This window comes from Drosophila grimshawi, unplaced genomic scaffold, assembly GCF_018153295.1.
Source record: "Drosophila grimshawi isolate 15287-2541.00 unplaced genomic scaffold, ASM1815329v1 contig_1377, whole genome shotgun sequence".
Lineage (NCBI taxonomy): Eukaryota > Metazoa > Arthropoda > Insecta > Diptera > Drosophilidae > Drosophila > Drosophila grimshawi.
This window is the reverse complement of record NW_025062900.1, coordinates 5,072,874-5,097,499: the sequence shown is the minus strand read 5'-3', so window position 1 is coordinate 5,097,499 and position 24,626 is coordinate 5,072,874. Positions and strand designations below refer to the sequence as shown.

Here is a 24,626-nt window from a genome sequence, read left to right as displayed (position 1 = left end):
ACCTAATTGGCAGGTATATTAGCATATATGTTTTCACAGCAAATACTTTTGCCAGTCACGACAGAAACTCAGTAACTGGTATCGAAAATCTGCGCATATCTGATTGTTTAGACAACAAACACGTGCGGCAAACTTGAAATAGGTTTTAATTTTAATTTATTTCTGGAGTATTGCTGAATTACAAATCTATTAAAATGCCTGGCGATAAAAAGCAACCATTGCTTTACATGGAGGAGTACAGGGTCAAACAGGATCCCAAGGATTATGGCCTGGCTGACGAGGTCTTCAACATGGAAGTTTTCAAAAACAAACTGCAAGTGGTCATTGTACGGTAAGATTGTTTATTAAACAAAAATTATGTTCAGTCTCTGAAACGGTCTCCATGCCAATTGCAGAAACGATGAGGAAAACGGTTTGGAATTCGACTTGATTGGTGTTTATCCGGCGATTGCGAATGCTTTTCGCCGTCTGATGCTGAGCGAGGTGCCCAGCATGGCCATTGAGAAGGTTTACATTTACAACAACACATCTATCATACAAGACGAGGTTCTGGCACATCGCATGGGCCTGTTGCCATTGCGTGCCGATCCCCGACTCTTCGCCTATCGCTCCGAGGAGAGCACAGAGCAGGGCAGCGAGCAGGACACCCTCGAATATGAGCTGAAGGTGAAGTGCACACGACGCAAGGATGCCACCAAGGAACAGTCAAATTTCGATGATATCTACAAGAATCACAAGGTGTATTCGGGTCACCTGAAGTGGCTGCCCAAGGGCAAACAGGGACAAATCTATAGTGAGAGCAGCGTGAACTGTATCCATGACGATATACTCATTGCCCAACTGAGACCCGGTCACGAGCTTGATCTCCGTCTGATCGCAGTCAAGGGCATTGGCAAGGATCATGCCAAGTTCTCACCGGTGGCTACCGCCTTCTATCGCCTGCTGCCACAGATTACACTCACCAGGGAAGTCTCTGGCAAGGATGCCTACCTGTTGCAGAACTGTTTTTCGCCCGGCGTCATTGGCATCGATGAAAACGAATGTGCCTATGTGAAGGATGCACGCTACGACAGCTGCAGCCGCAATGTCTATCGCTATCCACAACTCGCCGATGCTGTTATCATGGCACGTGTCCGCGATCATTATATATTCAGTGTGGAATCGGTGGGCGCCTTGAAGCCCGAGGTGATCTTTTTGGAGGCAGTCAAAGTGTTGAAGAAAAAGTGTCGCGCTTTCATAGACGAAATCGAGGCGAAATAATAGGACAAAACGTTTATTGTAATTTAGTACGCTGGCAATGGCCGTCAATATATACTATAATATATAAATGTGTATAATTTGTTAATAAATTTAAGTCGGATTAAAATCAAGCTTAAAATTGACGCTTCGCCTTACGCTTTAGTATCTTTAGTCTGAACTCTGTGAGGACTACCTGTAAACGCTCCTGGCACAGCAATGCGTCCTCCAACTGAAATGGGAATACGCTATTATTTATATTTCTTCAAACAATAGATCAATCGAAACATACTTCCATGTTGTTTAGTTGTAGGGACACGCTCTTGCCAAACAGATCAAACTCGCTTATAATATTTTCGTCTGTTATATTATCGTCCTGCATCTCATCATATCTATCCTCTTGAAACGTATCGGGCTTAGTTTCTGTATCCATTTCCGTTTCGCTCACCTGCATATATTCTTGTTCCATATCATCGCTGCCCAACAAATCCTCCAATATCGAATCATTTGAATTTGTATTGGGATCCAATGATTCAACCGATTCAATTTTAATTGTCTTGAGACGCTTTGATTTCGATTTCGATTTACATGAAATAATATACTTTTGCGTTGCTTCCTGCTTCAACATAACCGGAATGCCCTAAAATAAAAATAAATTAAATTATTTTTATATGATTGTTGTCATTGTTGTTTTGTTTCCTTTACCATGTCCTCGATTTGATGCAGTTGGAGAGCCTTTTGGTGTTTGGCTGTGCAGTGGTGTTGCTTGATAGATGCGAGTCGCGCCAACACGTTCGCATTGCATATTTTACAGTGGGCCGACAGGCCATCCTCGCCTCGGGAGAGCCAATCTTCAAACGATGGGCATCTCTCCCATTCTTCCCGATATTTCTGATGGTACAGCCTGCGCACTTTGCTCATCGCTTTGCTGCCGTCGACAGTTTTGTGTGTGCTTTGGAATTTGTGTATTTGCTGTTTTAGCCCTTATTGCGTTATTTTATTTTAAATAATGAGCGCCATATCCTCGATGGTGTATTTTATTTGGTAATTCTTCTAGTATTTACAATTAAAAATAGACCAAAATATTATGAGGGCAGTGCGACCGTGTACGCAAATATTGCGTTTCACCATAAAATGCATTTCTCTTATACACTAAATAATACCGAAAAAATACTAAAACTCACGCAGTCCAAGGTTGCAGAGGTTGAGTCGTTTGCAGTAAGTGAGCATGTTAAGTGGGGAGTAAACACTGTAAACTCGGCTGCCGATTAGCAAGTGGAATGCTAACGCAATGCGAATGTTAAAGAGCTGTTAAGGTTAACAGATTCATTTACAGGGTGACGTCGGTTTAGGACAAAACACAAACAAAAATGCCGGCTAAAAGGTAAAACTGAATTGCTGCTTTAATATACAATTTACAATATTTTGCAATCGCAGAACTTGGCGCAAGTTGGTAAAAAAACAACAAAGACATCGGCGACGCCAGAAGCAAGCGCGAGAGCGCGAAAAACAAGAGGCAATCGAGCAGAGCGCAAGAGAATCGGAGCCAGAATATCAAACATGGCTCAAACAGCAAGCGGAGCTGGAGGAATTTAAGCGTCTGACAATTGAGCACAAACAACAGGCTGATGAAGAGGCATGGCTCCGCCGCGAGGCACTCGCTCAACGTCAATTCCAAATCGATGCAGCGAAGCATCGCAAGGAGCAGGCTGAAATGGAGCGGTTGCGTGCTCAGCAAGCAGACGAATTGGCAGCAATGCTCGAGGAGCAGCGCATGCGGCGCGAGGAGAAGAAAAGACTGGCAGACAAGGCAGCAGCAGAATTTGAGGCACTACTGCAACGCATGCACGATTATATGGAGGATACCACACGGTGCACACCGCCCAGCGAACTGCAACGTGTGCTCGAAACGCATCCCGAGGAGCGACTCTGTGAATTCTACACGCGCACCAATTGCTGTCGTTATGGTCACAGTTGCACCTTCAATCACCGGCGGCCCATGCTGGCCAAGATCCTTCTAATACGTCACTTTTTCACACATCCCCTGCTACAGATTGGCGATACGCACAAGGAGTATGCAAATGCCGATGCTCATTTGGAGCAGACTCCACAAGATCTGCGAGCGGATTATGATGCCTTCTTCAACGATGTCGTCGACGAGTTGCAAAAATTTGGCAAAATCATTAATTTTCGTGTAGTGTGCAATACGCTGCCCCATCTGCGAGGTCACGTCTTTGTGGAGTATGCCCAGGAGCGGTGTGTATCTGAGATAAAATATACATAATATATTTGTAATATATATAATTAATTTCAGATATGCGCTGCGCGCCTTTGTCAATCTGCAGGGTCGTTATTATGCATCCAGGCGCCTAAATGTGGAGTTCTCCAATTTGAAAGCATGGCGTGGCGCCGTTTGCGGTACGTGAACCGCATCTCAACAGCCGTATCCTTTGCTAAATAAAAAAAAAAACACAAATACGACGCACATTTATAATTATATATATAATATATATGTATTATATTGTATACCCTTGCAGCTAGTAAAATAATCATGTTTCCAAATGGTAAAGGATTTCGTAATGTATATTATATATTATGTATTCCTAATTAGTTTTAACAACTGACTTTTTATAGCCATTATTGATTGTATGCAAATTAATGTGCACATTTTGGTTAATGAAAGTTTGTTCATTTTATAGTCTATCGGATCAAGATCTAAGATCTGTAAGAGCAGATTAAGTCTAAGCTTAGAATTTATGTCTGCAAGGGTATTTAATCTTTGGCGAGCCAAAGATAATAATAATTGCTTATCCAACTTGTTGCTTCTTTAAGGTTTGTCCTTAACACGCAAATGTCCCAAAGGTAATAGCTGTGGCTACCTTCACTTGTTTCGCAATCCAAACAATCTGTTTAACATCAGCTTGGATCTGTACGATACGCCAAAGGGCAATCGATCTCACAGTAGGACGCCCAAAACTAAACCAGCCAGGTGAGTATTTTAAATATATTATTATATCAATGAAATGAAATGAATATTTTACTGATCCGACAGCTGGGACGACAATGATAGGGAATCTCCTCGCAACTGGCGTTGGTCCGAGAGTCCTGAGCTGGAAGTGAAGAGCTCTTCTTCCCAATCCTCGAGCAACAGCAACCGGAAACATCGCAGCAGAGAGCGTGACTCACATTCGAGGCAAGATCAAAGCCGCAAACGCCACAAATCCCAAGCTAGTCGAGGACACACAAGGAGTCGTTCCACATCGAGCTACGGACGGAGTTCCAGGCGCGATTTTAGTGTCAAATAAAATAAATTATATAATTCTTTATTTTATGGATTTTTTTTACAACATTTTATTCAATCTCTTTGTTTTGGAAGGCAAAATATAATAGTGAGATTTTGAGGCGAAGCGAAATTTCAGTGAATACTCTTAACCATTTTAAAATTGGTTTATAAATATAATTTGTGGTTTTTTGTTGGTTTTGTGCTTTGTTTTTTTTTTTTGTTTTTTAGGATAGTCGATAAGATTGGCAGTTTCGAAAGGAGGAGAGTTTGTGAATTTTGGACATGTGGTGGTAAAATATAGGTGGTAAGATCGGGGGAATTATAAATTCTAAAGTCTATTTGTCTTGCATTCGTCGTACACATTAAACAAAATTATACAAAAAAAACTCATTTAAGGAGTATTATTATAATAAGTAGTTTTAAAATTACACAAACAATACGAAGAAGCATTTGGACATCTTCAGCAAAACTTATAGACGAATGCCCGGATTTGTGGCCGCCACATAGCGCAGCAGTTCCTCGTTATCCTCGCAGATGACGGGCTTCTCATGATAGCAGGCAACATCGTGCCATGCGATGCCATCATTATAGACATTGTTCAACACCGCAGACACTGCTCCTTGGTCTGGTTGATGTCGTATTCGGCATTGTCGGGCTGTGGACGCTTCTTGTGACCGGTCTGCGACCAGGGATTGTAGCCCCATCCCTGTGGAATGCGGTTGGTGGCCTGGATCTTCTCACGGGTTGCGGACCAGAACCAGCCATAGACGGACTTGGGCTCCAGATCGGGACGATTCTCGCAGCCAGCGAAATCGCAAATACGTCCAGCTGTCCAGATGTAAGGCACATCATTCTGCTGGATGACACGGAAGATGAGATTGTTTTTCTCTTGGGTCTCGAGGGCGACGAGATCCATGCAGTATTCACGGCACAGATTACGGCCATCCAACCAGTCGACCTTCCTGTTGGCCAGCGCCGGCACATGGGTGCTTAGGAACATGTTTTTGCCGCGATAGGAGAACTCCTTGGGGCCTGCAAATATCGAGTTAGAGTTCAATTTAGCGTTAAGTTTAGAGTTGGGCGTGTCTCGAGTTTAATGCGTTTTGGATGCTTGGCTGACTGTTGAGCATCTTGGCCCAATGATTGGCAAAACAAGCCACGGATGCTTACACAACTTCCCCCAACTTTGTGTTGTTGTTGTTGTTGTTGTTATTGCCGTTGCGTAATCTTGTGCAGCAATTTATGCAGCATGATGCTTGCTGCTTTGCTGCTTGCTACTCTGCGACTCCTCCCGATGCCGTCTGCCCGCTTTTTCCTTTGTCTTCTGTGTGTCAAAAGGTTTTCCATTTGCCAAAGCACAACAAAAACTATATTGGTTAAGCCAACAATGGAATTCCCCCCCTAACTCACACACACCGATAGACATAAAGCTACAACTTTGCTGCTGCCACCTTCGTTTCCTCGGCAAAAAAAAAAATAAATAAATACGAAACTTGTTTCACATCGCTGCTTCGCTGATCTGCCACCGTTGCGGCTACTGCAGTGCTGCTGCAGCAGCGTCCATTTGATTAGCTACTTTGATTTTGTTTTTCGCTACTCTGTTCTTAAAAGTGCGAGTATATTGGTATATTGCGCAAATCTTTTGACATGCCTTTAATTATAGGAAAAATAAGTCAAGAATATTGCTGTCACGCCCACTGCCGCAAAACGCAAGAAACTAATAATGGAAAAACTTTGCTAGCACTGTTTAACAGTGCATTGTGCAGTCGTTGCAGTTGTTTCGACTTAATTTGATTTTTTTTAAGCTACCCGCCTGTGCCACGCCTCTTGTTACCACTGTTTGCTGTCGCTGGTGCTGGCGGCACGCGTCATTAGGCGCACTTTAAGCTGCTTTAAAGCTGCCAGTCGTCGTTGGTTGCCGTCACTTTTGCAATTGCCTGTTCGTTCCACCGCCCCCTTACCCGCCTTCCCCACCTTACCCGCTCCACACTTCACGTCAAATCAGCTTAAGTCTAACATAATGACCTTATTTGCCATTGTTTGCACATTATTAGTTTTTTTGCCAATGCTGCCAGACTGCTGTAATTTCCTCAGTTTGCGGGTCAAGGCAATAAAATAGCTCGTCACATTAACCCCACTTTCTTCCCCACCATTTGTTTTTCTCCTGTTAAAATTAAAAAAATATAAAAAAAACAAGAAATGCTCACAATTGCATCATTTACCAAGCAACTTCCCAAACAAGCTATTAAAAAAAAGATGTGGATTCAACTAAACAAGCAGAATCTCTCAGAATCTCAACGTGTAGTTTGGGGCTTAGGAAATCTACGTTTTTAAATGTAAATTAATAAGCAAGCACACAGTGTCATGTTTTAGAGTCGTTATTAACGAGACAGTCGCCGTCTAAAGCAGGTAATTAAGTTTGAATAGATAATTAATTTATTTAACATAAAGTTGTGCTTGTATAACTGGAAATTTCTAAAAAAAATGAAAAACTCAACACACAAAACTAGCTATGCAACTTTATGGTCCACTAAAAAAAACAAATAAAAATCCAAATTAAGTTGCATTTTTTTTTCAGCTTAAACGGAATGCACACAAATGCATTCATTCGAGTTATTTTTGCACCTAATACATATTAATATGTGTGTAATTAGCACTAGCTGCAAACTTCACCCGTAGCGGATATGCAGCGATGACGCGATTGTTTGCATCGTAAATCTTTATAGCTGCTGATGCATTTTTGCAATCTTTTGGGTTGGAGCGCAACTGCATTAGATGACTTGCATTAAATGTGTAGGTGTGTGTGTGTGTGTGTGTGTGTTGCTGTCTAATTGGATACAAATGAGTGGCAGCCATTCAAAGTGGCAGCGCTCGGCTGAGAAACCGAGAAACTCAACTGCAAAGCAAAGAAAGTGCGTGGGTGACAAAATGCAAGCGACCTTCGACGAATCGTTCGCGACCTAACGCAATGAAATATATATATATATATATATAGGCACCCACATACTCACGTATATTATTATTGTAATTATTGTGGTCTCGTTTACACGCCACACGTCGCATTGCCCAACAATTTCAAGTGCAAACTTGGCAAATCGCTTCGCTAATTGTTATTCTTCTAACGTTGCTCACTTTTACTTTTGTTTTTTGGTTTATGGTTGAAATATGTGAAATGTTTTGTGGTATGTATTTTGATAGTAAAAGTGTGTACTTACGGCTAGAGCACTTGGCGGGCACGGGCAGCGAGAGGAAGCGACCCGGCTTGGTTCCTGTGGTTGTTGTGGTTCTGCCCCTTTGCGCTGAGGCGCAGGCGGCCACCAGGCAGAAAGTCGCTATCGCCAAAGTGACTTTCATCTGCAAGCAAAGGCGGAAAAGCGAAAACGTGAGTTGAACATTTTGCACAAATTATTTGGCTCGTTAGCTACATAACAGTATATAATAGTATATATATATATATATATATATATATAGTATAATAGTACATCCATCTTCAGCTAACCTAAATTTTGTGTTGTGTGCTTTTTTTTAAGCTACTTATTTTGGCTGTGATAACAAAAATATGTTGCATCAAGTTACTGAGTATTTGTAGTGCTCAGCTTCAATTAAGCAAAACAAAAAATTGACCGCTTTTTCACTTATTTGTTATATTTATCTGTGGTTAAAAGTGGGGCTTTTTTCATGACTGAGTTTGCTCATAACTTTACTGCTTTAAATTATAACAACGAATAATAAAACAAAAAACAATAAAAAAAAATATTAGTTAAATTTTACAGCCAATTTAGCCATTAAGACAAGGGAGATCAACTCCAAATACATTAAAAATATCAATATATGTATATTTAAATGGCCATATTTAGGCTATTGACCACAGTGCGTTTGCGGAATGTTGTTTAAATTTGATTTGATTGCGTGCATCTTAATAAGTGTGTGCGTGTGTGTGTGTGCGTGTGTGTGTGCGTGTGTGTGTGTGTTTGTATAGCGAAGATGTAACTTGGTGTGCACGGTTTTTATGTCAAGGATGCATTGGTGCCAGCCAACCGGTTGCCCCGAGGCGGCCACTGACACACTGCCACAGTGACGACAGCGACGTCGACGACGACACTTGAAACTTTATTTTTATTGTAGCTTAGCAGCGTTGGCAACGTGATCAGCATCAACATCGGCAACGGCATCAGCATTAACAGCAGCTTGGGCACCGTCGTCACATTATTCATAAATAAAAAATTCATTTAGCATCTGCAGCAAACATGTTGATTACACAAGCCACAAGCTTAGCCACTCTGCTGCCTGCCTGCCTGCCTGGCCTGGCCAGGCCTGACTGCTGACCTTAACTGGTTTTATTGACTTTTGTATCGTTATTTTTTTTATATACATTTTTTTGCTTTGTTTTTTATTTTTGTAAATTTATTTTTATTTTCGACTCTGGCTAGAACCTTCCACGTCTTTTGCATATCGATTAAAGCTGCTGCTCCCGCTGTCTTCCTCCTTATAATTTTTAACGTGATGCTAATGCAATGCTATCAATCAATCAGCTCGAATGCCTGACTGGTCTGTCCAGTTTCAAATTTGAAATTTTGCATTTTAATTTGATTTCATTGCTATGACGATCTTGATCGCTATGACAGCTTGGCGGGAGTGGGGGAATTACCCCCCATACCCTCAACCGTCGTCTGTCGTCTGTCGTCGATTTGGCAATATAAATCATTAATGGAATCGGTTAATGGTCGCAGCCAAGCCACAGGGCTTGGAAATTGAACACAAAGTTCATGCATAATGAAAATTTGATACGATTTCAAGACTTGTTGCGCTACACAAATTATGAATTCAATTTTCGACCAAAAGCATCAAAAAACGATTCGATTTGAGGTGAAAAGTACGATCGATGCCTGCCCTTAATGGAGATTTGGAAACTTGCATTTCAAGCAGCGCTCGCAACGAGTATTTATTTCTCTATGTCCGTCTCTGTTTTGTTGGTGTTTAAAAGTTGCGTTTTGTAATTTCTGTCCATTGGCGCCCGTATTTGTTTTTCGTCAGCTCATGCATGTTAATCAATATCAATCAGCTTGAACAAAACACTGATGACTGCACTTAATTATGGATACATATGTCTACAAGTGTGTAGCTTTGTAGCCCTTTTATGACAGCCACACATGTGTTCGGCACACATTTTGTGTTTTATTGCTTCTCGTTATAATTGATGCATGTACAATTTGGTTGTGTGTGCGTTGGCAGTTTAACGTTTGCCACATTGCGCAAATGTTTGTGACTTACAAAATGGACAGCATATTTTTAGTGTTAAAGGGTGTTGGGTCAAAAAATATCGTATTACTTATGCAAATGCCATAAAGATCCACAAAAATGTTGTAGTTCATAGCTGAGTCAACGAACTGTAACTGTAAACTCGGCATTCCTATAGAATAATAGAGTTTTTAGTTTTGGGCCAATGAACTGATGTTGAAATAACAAAAGACTTGGGAAACAAACTTGATTCTCGATCCAACACACCAAAGAACTTAGGCAACGAACTTGCTCGTCTCACTTTTCAAATTCATTTCCTCAAAAATCTTCTAAAATATAATTTTTTTTCGTTTGATTTTGCGCAACTTTTAATCCATATCAAATCCGAAATTTTGTTTTCACATCCTTGTAGCACTGTTCGTATATACATATATAATATTTAATTTTCATGTAAACTGTTTTTCTTTTTTTGTTCTCATCACAAAATGTCAATTATTTTTATATTTTTTTGGGCACTGGAAGTCCTTTCAAAATGTATCCACACACTGAATATCCTTGAGGAGCGCGAATGTCTGCTTACCTTTATTTATTTTGTTCGCTTATAACCAAAATACACCACAAAAGTTCAGTTGCGTTCTCAGTGGGTCCAAATCAGACTCCGATGTTGCGTCGGAGACAAAACTAGACGAGACGAGACCAGACGCAAATGTGAATAGCAACGAATATTCAGACAGCCGTTCAGCCGGCTTTTATACGTTCCAATTGGCAAAATGGGCGGCTGCCACTCCCCAATATTAAAAACATCCACTGAGCATTCAAGCTGAGCGAGCATTTTGGAGCGACCAGAGAGTAAAACTTGAAAGCTTACGCTCTTACTCGCTCTCTCTCTCTCTCTCTCCGAGCTAAGCTTGGCTTGAGTCGCACTCTCTCTCTCTCTCTCACTCTCTCTGTCTGTCTGTCTCTCTTCCATCTCTCTCTCTGCGCTGCACATTGATTCGCATCTCGAGTACGAGCAGTTATCATAAATCAGTTAGTAGTTGAAATGATGTGCAACCTTATGGCAGCATATGAAATATCACTTTTCAAAATGGCGCACCAAAAAAAAAAAAGTTAACAAACTCGATTTTGAAATCAACACTTTGATTCTACGATAAAAAGAACTGGGATAACAAATTACTTCGTCTGAACTAAGACTGTTCACATTTGCTACATTTCTTACGCAAAAAAAAAAAAAAACAACAGGAAAACAAAACTATTGATAAATGCATATTAACCGGATTTTAATGTTGTTTATTTTATTTTGATTTTTTGCTGGCACACTGTGCAGGTAAAAAAAAAAGAAGAAAGATCAGCAAATGAACTCAGAACAGCTTGAGACAATGACTACATTTGTCTATAGACAGATAATCTTTATAGTATACACATATATAAATGAAGCCCCGCTTTATGGTCGCTTCTACGAATTTAAGTTATTTACTTTAAATTTAAAGCAAAAGTTTTGTCTGTTTGTTCTTCGGACGCTGTCTGTTGGCCCGGCTAAAATCCGTAGTACGATAGTATTAATTTAATTGCAATATCTGATTGTGTGGAGTGCCAGGCGGTCAAAACAAATGCCTTGTATTTCCAAATGTATATGCAAACACTTGGCGCACCTTTTACGCATCATTTTGATTTGCTGCCGATGGCTTTGGGGCTTACTTCATATATCGATTTGTCAAGTGTTGTGTTTTGTTATTGTTATTTGCTGTTTGTATTACTAGGCCTTGATCTTGAAAAGCCTTTCGAAATGTCGCCGTGGGCTCTACGGCTCTTTGGCTTCCGCAGCGGCTGCTCTTCGCACGCGCTCGACAACTAGAAGCTAAAATTTATAAAACTTACTTTTGTTTTTTTTTTTTTAACCCCTCAACGTGTTTTATATTTTTTTGTTAAGTGTGTTTGTGTTTTTTTTTTTTTTGCTGCTTTAATTGCCATGTGAATGAACTGGCAAAGGATAAGCTATTGATTTTGGAATTTGCTCTCATAAATATTATATTTAACATGCCGTCGCCATCGCCGCCATCGTCTCTCTCATGCTCTTCAAGCTCAGACTGTGATTGGTGCTTGGTGCTTGGCGGTGCCAGCCGGATCTGGAGAGCTGTTCGGCTTGTACCCAATTCTAAACAAATTGACATTTATGTTAGCTTTTTATTTTATTTTCGCTCATCAATATGCAAATGTATAACACGCTTGATTATGTAATTTACTGAGCAGAACACAAATGAAAGTCGGTGATTTTTTCTTTATGTTCACGTATTCAAACTCAAATCCTTATTAATATCCCATAAAAAAAATAAATAAATAAAATGTAAGAAAATAAAAAAAGAAAAATTCAAATGTAAAACATTGACATTTTGGCCACGTTGAACTATTGACACTCGCTTAGCACTAATGGCTGACCTTATGGCCAACAACTGTTGACTTGATTTCTGTTGTCTGCTAATTGACCATGAAAAAGATACACCTATATATTATACACCATATATGCGTGTGTGTGTGTGTGTGTATGCGTGTGTGCGACTTTTTGTTTGGGTGGCGCCATTGTTTGCCATTTAGTAGCATTTAATAGAAAACTAATTTATGGTGCGGATTCGCAGGCCTCTCCTCACGTGGTCGTGCCAGATTTAAGGCCAGCCCAAACATGGAAAAAAAGAAACCCAGTTTATAATTCCACTCATCCAGCTGTGCTTTAATCATTTATTATACATATATTTTAATTAGTCTTATTAATATGGTTCATGCCAACGGGGCGCATACAGCTCAGCAGGGGGGGTCAGACTGTTAACACCAAATGTGAATTAATTATATTTAGCCAAAATGTTTTCATATTTGTGCAAATTTTATAGCTAGTGCAAAAATGATAATCGTGCAATTTTCTTGCATTTGCGGAAGTTTATGGCAAATAAATAAAACAACATAAAAAGAATGCAAAATTGAAGTGAAGAATTTCTTAATTGGTTGCTTAAAACTGATTAATTTATGACTTTTTTCTGTATACCCTATAGTTCTACAGAAATGGATATGCTTATGGATTTCGACATATATTATTGTAGATAGTAAACAAAGTCTTGAAATGATCAAAAGTGATTCTTTTCTGTTTTCTTAAGCACTTCTTAAATAAAGATCAGATTTCAAGCATTACAAGAAAACATATTATTTTTCTCTCTGTGTATTAATCTGATTAGGTTTATTATAACTTTTGTTGTAACTCTACACGCATTTCTTTATTAAAAAAAACCCAACTACATTTAATCGGATAATATGCAAAGACCTTATTAATTATAGCTTTGTGTAGACTTAGTCTTTCAGTCGCGTATTCCCAACAAGCACTCTGATTTGTAAGTCCAAGGAACTAATCTAAAAACTGGAATTAAAGCACACCATATATCATCTACTTATTCAAATTGCATAATTTTAATAAATTAATAAATAAATTAAATCAATAAAAGTCCAATATTTCTTTTGTCTCATTTTTTTTCTTCATTTTTTTGCTATAGTTTAATTAATACATATATAACACACGTTTTGGGCAGTTTTTTGTTATATTTGCCAATTGGTTGTTTGGCTTTGTGTTGGACATGAGTTAGCCAAGATTTAATTACCACCCATGCATACTTGAAAACTTGTTAAAATTATGCAATGATTTTGAATGTGTTTTGAGCGCCCCTTTGGTGCTTTGGGATCTTGGATCTTGAAAGCATCCGCACTTGCTGAGTGTTTTTTGTTGTTCTCTCTTTTTTCGCACTTTGCTTATTGCATCTGCAGCATAAATCAGCATCCGTTGTTGTTGTTTTTTGTTTTTTTATCATGTTATGCATTTTGTTTTTTGTGCTTTTTAATCATTTTTGCCCTAGTAGCCGGTTTTTTTTTTCTTTTGTATCTTACATGCATTTCCTGCGGTAGTCGCACATTTTTATTTTTTATTGTTTTGTTGAACCTTGACAAGTTCGGAAATCGGCTGAAAACTGATTCGCCGAACTGATTAGCTTAGTCACTCTTTAGTCACTCACATCCAGTTCTTATAAGCTGTCATCGATTGTGGTCAATTACTGTCATTAAAGGCAAGATTCTCGATCGATCGATCGAACGAACTTACGTGTCATATATGATTGTTCATATGCATATGCAAATTGCCCATACACAATGAGAAAATTTGTACTTCGTTTACAAAACGTATTAATCTAATCTATACCAATAGCCAAAACTAAATTATTCGATTCGAATGAAGAACCTTGATTTAATTTGATTCACTTCTTACTTCTTGTTTATAGAATGTTTTCTTGATTGGAGATTTTTTTATTAATCTGAGGCTAAAATTTATCATTTCATATTTTACGTTTTGAAATGAAGTCATTCAGTCAAAAATCGCATTCTTGAATCGATTACAAAACGTTTTAAAAGCATTCAAGTCTTTAATTAAGATTATATTCTTAAAAATAGATGACTGAAGAACCTTGATATTTTTTTGAATTTTAGGAAAACATACAAATGTTTAATTAAGTCTATATTCTTAAAAGTAGATGAATGAAGAACCTTGACTTTTTTTGTGAATATTAAGAAAACATTCTTGATTGGAGATTGTACATTTTAATGTGAGGTTAAAAGACAACATTTAAGACTTAACATTCTAAATCAAAAAGGTATTTAATCAAAACTATCAGGTTTGTTTTATAGAATACATGTTTCTTTTTTCTCTGTGTATGTTCTCCGTAGGCTGTTTTGTCGGTTGATTGAATGTTTTATTCGAGCCCCCGTGACCTTCGGTGACTAAGCAAGTTAGCAGATCAAGTCATCTTCTATCAACTTACTACACAATAGGCGTCGCTGATAAAACATTTTTGCCAAATTTCCATAATTTGATGCATATGACATCAAAAAAAAAGAAATAACAAAAATCGAAATGCTTAAAGATTTAAACAAGATCAGGCGCTCCAAGCGCGGAAGGCCCACAACTCAAAATCAGCATCTTCATCTTCATTTTCAGTTTCTGTCTGTCTAAACAAAAACTGAAACTGAAGCTTCCGTGAATGTGTTGTTCAAGAAAAAAAAAAACTACAAAAACTATAATCAAAAAAAAAAAAAAAAACTTTAAGAAAAAACAGAATTCAACAATGAAGATGCTAATTGCCAAGAAACTAAATCAAGAAGAAATAAAGCGCAGCAAAAATGTTTGTATAATCAATCTATTTAAGCAACCAAAAAAAATTTCAAACTATAAATAAGACAGGTCGGAGAAGAGTATCCAGCTGACCTTAGTTTGAGTTATGATCTTGCATTGAATGGATTCGTATCGAATAAAAACGATTCAAATCTAATCGAATCAATACAAGTGGAATTGAATTGAATGAAAATGGAATTGAATGGAATGGAATTGCCTTAAATTGGTTGCGTTTGTGGTTTAATTCATAATCGGCTCGATTTTTACTTCGTCTTCTTCATTTCAACTACCATAAGCCAAATTACATGGGCTGCTCTTGAAGTTGTGAAGATATTATATAGAAGATGACAATAATTTTGATTGATTATGATAATTATCACTAGTATGTTAACAAATTTTAGCAAAGTAAGTTTCACTTTTTATCAGGGGTGCTTTTTATGGCAGATGCAAAGGGGAGACGGATTCCATTACTTAGTGAGTGACCCTCGCAATTGAATAACCCCACCAAAAAACCGATTTGTTAAGGCGCATAGAATATTTTTGTTGTTGATAGCATTAGCATTGAGCGGCGATGTTCAGTTGGACAGTTGGACTTGGAGACGGACTTCGAGACGAAGATGGAGAATCAGCTGGGAATGCGTGAAGGACACAACAACGACGAGTAATTGCAATTTGTGTGTGTGTGTGTGTGTGTTTTTGAAGAAGCCCCTGTCAGGTTTTTTTTTGGCTTTTGGTTTTTGGTTTTTGGTTTTGTTTGTTAAATGCCTTTTTAAATGCGTTGCTGATGATATGAAATGTTGCCAAATGTGACCCCAAGAGGCAGTCGTTTTGTTCATTTACACATTAGTTGAAATTTAAATTTTTTCATAGATATATGTATATATACATAGGTATATATATACGCATGCATATATGTGTAATAATGTATTTTCGTTTCGTTTATTTATTTGAGTTTGGCATCAGCTTTTGTCAGCGCGACAACAAAAAGTGATTGGCAACAAATTAATCAAGACCTTGCCGAGACACAAAATCAAACAAACAGCCAAATTTACTTATATATAAAATTGGCTATATAAATTGTTGTCTGTATATATGTATGTATGTATGTATGTATATATAGATAACTGACACTTGGGCGCTATATGTAGAATCCAAAACCGCCTCGCGACAGACTGCAGCATCTGAGAAGATTACGCAATGGCAAAAAATGATTGATGTCTGCAATTTAGCGCATCTGTGTAAAACGACAACTGCAGCAGCAACAACTGCAACAACAACAGCATCAAATGGCTTTGTTGTTGCTTGGTGTGACACAAAAGAATTAAGTGCCAGGCACATTTTAAATTCGTCACGGAAAACGTGACAAAAATTTTCATATGCGAAAAAGAATACGAAAAAAGCAACAAACAAAACACAAAATCAAAGACACAGCACAAGAGTTTTTAGATTGAGATGGTTGCAAAATTTGACACACATTCACACACACACATGGACACACAGCTAGAATGTTTTAATTTTTTTTTATGAATGAGCTAAGGCAGCTGGATTGCTTTAGAAGACTTAGTAAGTGTCTGGGACGAAACAATGCAACATAAACAAGCCGCTGGCTAATTGCATAAGAGAAGTGCAGCAGCAGCAACAACAACTGCAGCAGCAGCAACAGCAACAATAACAACTGCAACTGTTGGGCATCATCATTCAGAATCAGCAATTGTCTCTAATCGTCGACCATAAATCTGACAAATTACTTATATAAGTATCGAGCAGTTATGAGAAACGTTTACACAAAAGTAGGTGTGTGCGAAATTGTGCGGCCACAAGTTCACTTTAGGGGCAAATGCGGATGTGGCAAACACATCATCACACAATATACATAATATAGAATGCATCACAACACTCAACACCCAACACTCAACACTCAGCTGTTAAATTGTGAATATGCAATCGACTTTACTTTGCATAATTTATCTGTGTTTTACATTCAGTTTTCCATTTTTTCCATATATATATATATTTTTTTTTTTTACATCATTGTCATCATCGTCGTCGTCTAGTCAGTGTGTCAAACATTGTTGTGGAGGAAGTTGCATATTTATAAGATTTTTTTTTTTCTTACTTATTTATAAAATCATATTTATAGTTGCTGCTCATTCAGCTGCTTCTTTTTGCCGCTGGGTTGGGCCGTGTGCGGTGTCATGATTATGATTATGAAATCAATTGAACATATGTTTAAGCCCCGTCTGCTTTTCGCCCATAAATCAGAAGCGCTTAGTCAGACAGACAGCAATTTTACATTGATGTATCTTATTTAACATTATGGATGGGAACAGAACAAAAGACTTAGGCAACGAACGTGGATTTTTTGCTCCGAATTTCGTTCGTAATATTTTTGTATTTTCAATTGTTTCTCAAGTGTTTGTTCTGCCAAAAATAACTACAAACGAATTGTTTGTCTTAGCTTGGATATCTTAAATAATATTTATATATTTTCAATCGAGTGTTTGTTCTGCCAGAAATAACCACAAAAGAATTGTCTGTTTAATATTCTCAATAAACAAAGAATCTCTTACGTAAATAATTAACATAAAATATGTTCCAAGCTATTTGAGTATTTTATTAATGATCGTTCTAATCAAATTTATGCGTGATTTGTAAAATTTTAATGGAACACGTTTCTCTCAAAATGTTGCTTACGTTTCTACTTTCAGAACAACTTTTGATTGTTTATGTTTGTGTGTTGAAGATGCTACAATTTACCAAGTGTTTGTACAGGCCGACTAATGCATTCAACAAATTTGTGGTTTTATGATGCTTCCCACACTTGAGTTGCGCCTTTCGAGATGGAGACCAATGACCTGCCGTTTGACCCAGCAGCCTTGCTCATTTACTCAAAACAAAAAAAAAACAATAAAAAAAAACATTTTAAAGAAAAACCCAAACTTTTGGATAAAATGCTGAACAAATTAAGCAAAACTGCAGGCGGCATTGCATGTGCAACATAAACAACAGCAGCAACAACAACTTGAATTTTGTTGCAACGCACTTGTTGCAGCCACATTCCCCCTCCCCCTGCCAATCAGTGTTGTAAAGTTCACGGGTCGTTGCCGGCCCGTTTTATTTGGTTGTTTTGTTGTGGTTGCCACTGCATTGCAGCAGTGCGCTTAAGCTCAGCAATTTCAGGGTTGCCAGGTTTTTATTTTAGTTATTTTTGCTGTTGCTGCTGTTGTTGTTGTTGTTGCTTTACTCATCTGCGACTGCGTCACTTGTTGGCGTTTTGGCGACCTCATCTGTCAACAAAATTAGAAGCGACAAAAACAACAACAACAGCAACAACAACAAATATAAAACCACAGATCTCGTCAGCTGGCCGCACCGGGATTTGAGTTTCGGAATGAAGAGAATCGTAATGAAGAATCGAGCTATAGCTGAAATTGTTGCCGACGTATGTAAGTACAACAAATTGTTATTGTTATTACATTTTTGTTAAAAGCATCCAACAACAATAACAACGACCTGTTCGACTTGTTGTAGCACGCGGTCAAACAAGTGCACTTTAGAAATTGCTCATAAATCATAAAAATAAAAAAAATATTAAAAATAAAAAATAAAACGAGCCAACTTTGAAAATGTGAAAACGTTCAAGTTGAAGAAGTGCTAAGTGCAGACAGACATTGTATTCGTTGTCATTATCATCTAAATATAATTTTTATTTTTATTGCTTAGACTCTACACACATACATACTTCATTAATAATACATATATACACAAACACAAACACACAGCGAATCGAGTCTATAAATTCTTCTCTGAAGCCAAATAGTAGTTTAAAATTAATTTTTGAATAAAATTAATATAGAATAACTTGTTTCATTATCTAAAATATTTGTCTATTTATTTTTGAGCGTGAATATTTTTTTATTTTGTTCAGCTTTGTGTTAAATGCACAATTTGATTTGTATTTTTATTAAAAATTTTTTTTGCAGAATATTTAATTCGAGCAAAAATATGTTTTTCAAATTTAAATGTTTTATTAATCTAAAGTTCAAGCCACAATCAAAAAGTCATGGCTGCTGAAAACAGTTTCAAACTTGACAAACTTTTAGTAGTGGAAAATTTGGGCCCCATTTATTTTTTTAAATTTAATTTTTTAATTGTATATTCTTTAGCTAAGTGCAATATATCCGGCCAGTTGTTTGTGCCAGTGTATCAATTGCAGCTATGCAATCAGTTGAAGGGCAAGCAAATTTCTGTTTGTATTTGAATTTTCAATTTACCCAACGAAAGGCTTCTAAATTGCAGCGTAATTTCAAGAATAGAAAAAAATGAAACGGCGTCAACTTCATTAAAATGGGTATGATTATGATTATGGATATGTGGATATGGCTATTAATTAATGCATATCGACTCGTGCCAACAGACAAACAATCAACAAAACCACTAAATGCTACAACGACGGCTATTGCGATTATGTCTTGGATTTTAACATCTCCGACTTCGACTGCTCTTAACAGTTTAGCGGTCTTATTGTTGTTGTAGTTGCTGTTGTTGCTGCTGATACCAGTTTGCCTCAACCTTGAGAGGCAGCAACAACAACAACAAGCTATTTCGTACCCAGGTACCAGAGATGCCAGTACCAGTAACAGTGAAGAGCACTTCTTCAGCACAACCAGCTCATCTGTCTCTCTGTCCATCCAATCCGTCCGTCCGTCCGTCCACCTGTCCATCTGTCCGCTCATCGGTAGCAGTGGACACACAAGATACGCGGATGCGAATAAAAAAAAGTGAATGTAAAACTAAAACCACTTGATGACGTTTGTCCGAGCGCGTGACAGAACAATAAACCAGCTAAAGTTTTATTGTTGTTGTTGTCGTCTTCTTCTTTTTATGGTTGGGGAGGAACAGCAGCATGTGTCTGCTAATATTTGGGCCTGTTTTTTATTTATTTTTTCTGGGGGGATTTCACTGCAGTGCATGTGGCCATGACTTTGATGGACTTGATTGCTTTAGATACATTTTATGCGCAAATAATCCATTCAGTGAATGAATCTTTGCCATTGAATGCGAATGATAAAAGAGACGTCTTGTAAGCTGTAGTACAGTAAGCACTTACAGAGATGAACCAGCATATTCTTTATGTAAAAGATATCAAAACTTAAATTTACAGCATTTAAGAATTTTAAATGAAATTACCGCTGAAGATTTCTATCTCCAAGCGAGATTTTAATTTGGTTCAGTGCGAAAAATTCCTAATAAATAGCTAAATAAATCCGTGGAGCTATTCGCACGAACCAGTTATTAGATCTTGCATAATGTTTTAATTAGCAGATAATTAATCTTGGCACGATTCAAATTGAGCCCTCCCCTTGATTGATGGGGAGCGGGAGGATGGGGATGCTGAATAGGTCTAATGTTAGTTAGCGGCCTTAGCACATTTGCTAACCCACTTCAAGTGCCTAAATTTGTTGTTGGATTTTGATTTGGAAATGTGTTAAATATTTGCGGCTGTCAATTTTTTGTGTGACCTCTCTTTGTGGTTTTTGTCGCTCAAAAGCAAATATTAATATTAACTTTGAATTGCTGTGGCTATGGCTGCTGCTGCGGCTGCAAAGCAAAGCTCTTCGCTTGAAAGCTCGCCAGCTGCTTAGCGGAGATACAAACCTCACAAAAGCTCGTATATCACTAGCGTTAGCTCACTTCAACACAAAGAGCAGATGCCGTGTGCACTATAGCCGTCTCGCTCTGCAGCCCGTTGAAAATGCACGAAAAGCAGCTGGCTGAAAACGCTGCGCGCCTGTTAAATGACGCGCGATACAACAAATCGCACTACACAAATTTACTGTCATTGTTTGAAAAGAAAGAAGAAAAAACACACAGATGTGTGAGTATGTGTGTGTGTGTGGCGTCATTGCATTATGTGAGCCCGTTGCTCAATTCGCAGCGCGAGTGAAAACGAGGCGCCCACTTGTTGGATTCGCTTTCGCTGTTGCTGCTGCTGCTTCTGCTTCCTGCCAGCCCTTCGGGGGTAAGAGAGACAAAAAGCCAATTACAAATACCGATGGCCAATTTAAGCCGCCAATAGGCCTATCATCGAATAAAACGGCGCCGTGGCAGGCAGGCAGGCAAAGGAGGCGCAGTACACAAATGGCCAATGCGATATGATTTTCAACTCCACCCACATAATTGGCAGCTCTGTGCACAAACACACACACACACGAATATGTATATATATATATATATAGAAGGCATGCAATTTGTGAAGGTCATTTTAGAGGTGTGCGAAAATTACTGTGCAAATTGGCTAGCTAAATTTTAATTAGGCAAGGCATGAAGTAAAAAGCAGAAACTGCAAATCAAATGCATTTTAAAATATTTAATATATAAATACATACATATGTAAATATATTAATAGTAAACTTAAAACCACAATCGATTTATATTGCTTACAGCTTATTCATTGATTTCACGTTAAATAAATTAGAAATAAATTGAATAGTCAGCTTAATCAATTAACTTTCTGCCAATAAATATTCAAAGTATTAATTAAATGATGATATGCATCACTAAGCACACAATTTGAATACGATAAAGTCGGCAACTGAACTCTGCTTTTATTAAAAGATATATTTCAAAGCGATTTCAATTTCAACTCCACCCACAAAAATTATAGAGCCTTTTGCAAAAAATCCAAATGCAATACAATTTAAAGCAACCTGAAACCAGCAATGAAAACCAACTAAGACGGGGAGCGCTTAATGTTGATGAGGATGAGGGGGAATGGTGGAGAGCTGCTACTGATGATGATGCAATTGCTGCCCTTCGGTACCAGTGTTGAGTTGAGCTGATTACTGGCCATTGGGCCGGTCTTTATCCCTCTTTAAAGCATTTCTGGTTGGTCTGCGCCTGTCGCACCAGTCACAGTAACAGTAACAGCTGACTAGCTGCCCGGCCGCTATCATTTAAAAACAATACAGCGACAAACACACACACACACACACACATGCATGCACACACAAGCATACACACACATGCATGAACACACACACACACACACGTAGAGAACGTTTTATGGCTGTGTGCGCGCATCACAGCGTTAAGCGCGCCAAGCGACAGCAGCTGAGACGGCAGCCAATAAGAGTTGCCATCCAACTATATCATGGCGGGCACCAGTACACATTGCTGTGCGCCTGTTCTTCGGTTTGTGCAATTCGACAACACAAAATTTTCGAAGTTCCACTGGGCGACGGCTCACCAACCAATAAAGCGATATTCCCAGGCGCGTAGTCAATTTGTAGTCTCTTTGCAGGGGGATTTTCAACGAATTCGGTATTACATTTTAAATATGAATTTTATTTATCAAGTGAAGCTTGAAATTAAAAGAGTTTAGCTGCAAAATGTGACAACTCTGAGAACATTTATAAAGCAGTAAAGAACGAAATTTTAAATTTAATAATATTAATATATGAAATCGATTGTTAAATTGAGCTGAACATTAATTTTAGTTTAGTAAACATCATTTATTAATGTATTATCCAAATTTTGAAAGGTTTTCCAAAGAATTAAATAAATAACACACACTAAAAGGAATACATTGCTTACTTCATACAAGACACATCGCATATTCATTTATTATTTATTTCTCCCAACTCTGACACAATTTATAAAGTAAAGAATAAAATATATTTATTAATTCCGAAAATCAATTATCAAACTGATCTGAAAAACCATTTTAGTTTATATATTAAAAATGTATTAACATATCAACCATATTTCGACACACACTAAAGGGATAACACACACTAAAAGGGATATTTTGCTTCACACACGGACACACTGCAAATTTATTTATTATTTATTTGTCTGCCACAGCGTGGAAGGGCGTAAACCCCCGACATACGTCACTGGTTTTTCGTATAGAAACGGCGCTGCAAGCAACCACCAACCAAAGCAGCGGCAGCAGAAGGCAAACGACGACACTGACTCAGCATTCAATTTTCGTTTCTGCATATGCGCCAGTGTGCGTGTGTGCTTGTATATATGTGTGTGTGTATGCGTTGAGTGCAAAACTGTGTCTCTCCCTCTCTTCATGTCTATCTGTATGTGTGTGTGTGTGTGTGTGTGCTTGTAGCTGCTGCCGGCTGTCGAGCAATTGGTTTGTTTTGTCGACTGTTCGATAGAGCATCGTCGTGCTGCTGGCGACTTATGTTCGCCTGGCTAAAATATCGGTAGTTTTGCTCGCCGCGTGACGATGGCGCGTGACTTTTAGACATCGCCGGTGATTTGGAATCGGTATCGATAACGTAATGGGGAATCATTTACAAGTTACACGGCAATCAAATCTATCTGTGAATATCATCATTCAGTTTGCCTTTGCGGCCAACTCATTTGGCCTGGCATTTTGGTTATTTTGAATATTAAGTTTGCTTGGCACTTGGAGTTGAATCTTACTCGAATTGGTTTGACGATCACCGCAAAGTCGCCTGTTTGTTTAATTAGCTAATTCAAGGCCAATGCCATATGTACGTGAACTATAAATATGGATCAGTGCACTTATTATGACGCACAGTATGTGTACTATATACAACATGTGCCGATCTTATAAAGAGCTTGTGCTGTCCAGCGCTATTAGCTGGCCAATGGATACTCGTCGAATCGTTCGGCAAAACAAACATTTTCTGATTTCAGCTCATTTTTGTTCGCATCGCGTGTGAAATTTCCAAGTGTTTGGGTTCCTAGGTGACCCCATAGTCCTTGCATGCAGTTCGAGGGAGCTCGTCCTAACGATTCTAACGCATCCTTCGAAAAACTGTACACATTTGGCCGAGTTGGAGCTATTTTTTTCTAAAGAGGAATAACATAAAACTGTTCATAACCCGGTCATATCATAGTGGATCCGGGCAAGTCCTATGTCAAACAATTCGATTCGATCCTCTACTACCGTCTGGACAAAGGACATTCCAATTGTCCTTGTAGTTTGCGAGAAAACAAGGATATTCTGATTTCGACTCGATTCCGTTCGCCCTGCAAGTGTTTTGGGTTCTTAGATGACACCATAATCCTTGAATGCAGTTCGATAGATTTGGGCCATGTGATGCTAACCCACCATATCCTTCGAAAATATGTAAGGTTGCAATCGAGCAATATCCGTTTTACTATTGTCGCACGTGTGTCCCTAAAAGCATGCTTCACTTATTCAAAGAGAATTCATCCAGCGACTTAATGTTTCATCCTAAAAGTATGCTACTTTTCCGACTCATATTTAGAATAAAAGAAGAGAAATTTATTTGCTAATTTGTTTATTCTTCACATATGTATAATTTATGTTAATTTCTTGTTTTGTTTGTTTCCATTTCGGTTGCATTTCTCATATGTATGTGTGTCCACTGTTACCAGCACTGGCAAATTGTTGGTTTGCCATCCGTTTCGCTTGCTATCATAAAACTTATATTAAGTATCCTTCAAATCTTAAATTCAATTGCTTTTTACTTTTAAGTTTGTTTTGTTTTTTTCAACTTTTTTTTGTGAAATAGAAAACTATTATTTTTGTTGTTAATTGAAATAGTTCATATGTTTTTTTTTTTTTTTGTGTTTTTGCTTTTTTGTATTTGTATTGGCTATCAATATTTTGGCTTGTTGGGTCGTTAGTATGTATTTAGATGTATGTATGTATATACTGAT

The 24,626-nt window shown here is 38.1% G+C and overlaps 4 protein-coding genes across 5 annotated transcripts; 2 read left to right on the top strand and 2 right to left on the bottom strand.

Annotated features, from left to right (window-relative positions):
* The first annotated feature begins 98 nt into the window (after window positions 1-98).
* On the top strand, window positions 99-1,382 carry LOC6562760 (DNA-directed RNA polymerases I and III subunit RPAC1). The gene is made up of 2 exons (XM_001989034.2): window positions 99-331; window positions 396-1,382. Exons 1-2 carry the CDS (start codon window positions 195-197, stop codon window positions 1,258-1,260), a joined length of 1,002 nt encoding a protein of 333 aa, XP_001989070.1. The 5' UTR covers window positions 99-194; the 3' UTR covers window positions 1,261-1,382.
* LOC6562761 lies at window positions 1,358-2,361 on the bottom strand. Its single transcript, XM_001989035.3, has 3 exons — window positions 1,942-2,361; window positions 1,529-1,876; window positions 1,358-1,468 (listed from the first exon to the last, which is right to left on the bottom strand). The coding sequence occupies exons 1-3, from the start codon at window positions 2,155-2,157 to the stop codon at window positions 1,373-1,375; spliced, it is 660 nt and encodes a 219-aa protein (XP_001989071.1). The 5' UTR covers window positions 2,158-2,361; the 3' UTR covers window positions 1,358-1,372.
* A 173-nt stretch (window positions 2,362-2,534) lies between these two features.
* LOC6562762 (U2 small nuclear ribonucleoprotein auxiliary factor 35 kDa subunit-related protein 2) lies at window positions 2,535-4,562 on the top strand. Of its 2 annotated transcripts, XM_032736140.1 has the most exons (5): window positions 2,535-2,620; window positions 2,674-3,492; window positions 3,551-3,654; window positions 4,069-4,225; window positions 4,289-4,562. In XM_032736140.1, exons 1-5 carry the CDS (start codon window positions 2,607-2,609, stop codon window positions 4,539-4,541), a joined length of 1,347 nt encoding a protein of 448 aa, XP_032592031.1. In that variant the 5' UTR covers window positions 2,535-2,606; the 3' UTR covers window positions 4,542-4,562. The 2 variants fall into 2 exon arrangements, with proteins under 2 accessions (XP_032592031.1, XP_001989072.2); XM_001989036.2 differs by lacking the exon at window positions 4,289-4,562 and having other exon boundaries at window positions 2,536-2,620; window positions 3,551-3,679; window positions 4,099-4,163.
* On the bottom strand, window positions 4,544-10,455 carry LOC6562556. The gene is given in 4 exon segments (XM_001989038.3): window positions 4,544-5,126; window positions 5,129-5,551; window positions 7,735-7,873; window positions 10,338-10,455. Coding segments are annotated over 3 exon segments (699 nt in total). The 5' UTR covers window positions 10,338-10,455; the 3' UTR covers window positions 4,544-4,989.
* Window positions 10,456-24,626: the final 14,171 nt, after the last annotated feature.

Coding starts and splice junctions, on each gene's coding strand:
- LOC6562760 (XM_001989034.2), top strand. CDS start 195: ATGCCTGGCGATAAAAAGCAACCATTGCTTTACATGGAGGAGTACAGG. Junction 332..395: donor CTGCAAGTGGTCATTGTACG/GTAAGATTGTTT, acceptor TGCCAATTGCAG/AAACGATGAGGAAAACGGTT.
- LOC6562761 (XM_001989035.3), bottom strand. CDS start 2,157: ATGAGCAAAGTGCGCAGGCTGTACCATCAGAAATATCGGGAAGAATGG. Junction 1,877..1,941: donor TGCATCAAATCGAGGACATG/GTAAAGGAAACA, acceptor TTTTTATTTTAG/GGCATTCCGGTTATGTTGAA. Junction 1,469..1,528: donor TACAACTAAACAACATGGAA/GTATGTTTCGAT, acceptor TTCCCATTTCAG/TTGGAGGACGCATTGCTGTG.
- LOC6562762 (XM_032736140.1), top strand. Junction 3,493..3,550: donor GTGGAGTATGCCCAGGAGCG/GTGTGTATCTGA, acceptor AATTAATTTCAG/ATATGCGCTGCGCGCCTTTG. Junction 4,226..4,288: donor CCCAAAACTAAACCAGCCAG/GTGAGTATTTTA, acceptor CTGATCCGACAG/CTGGGACGACAATGATAGGG.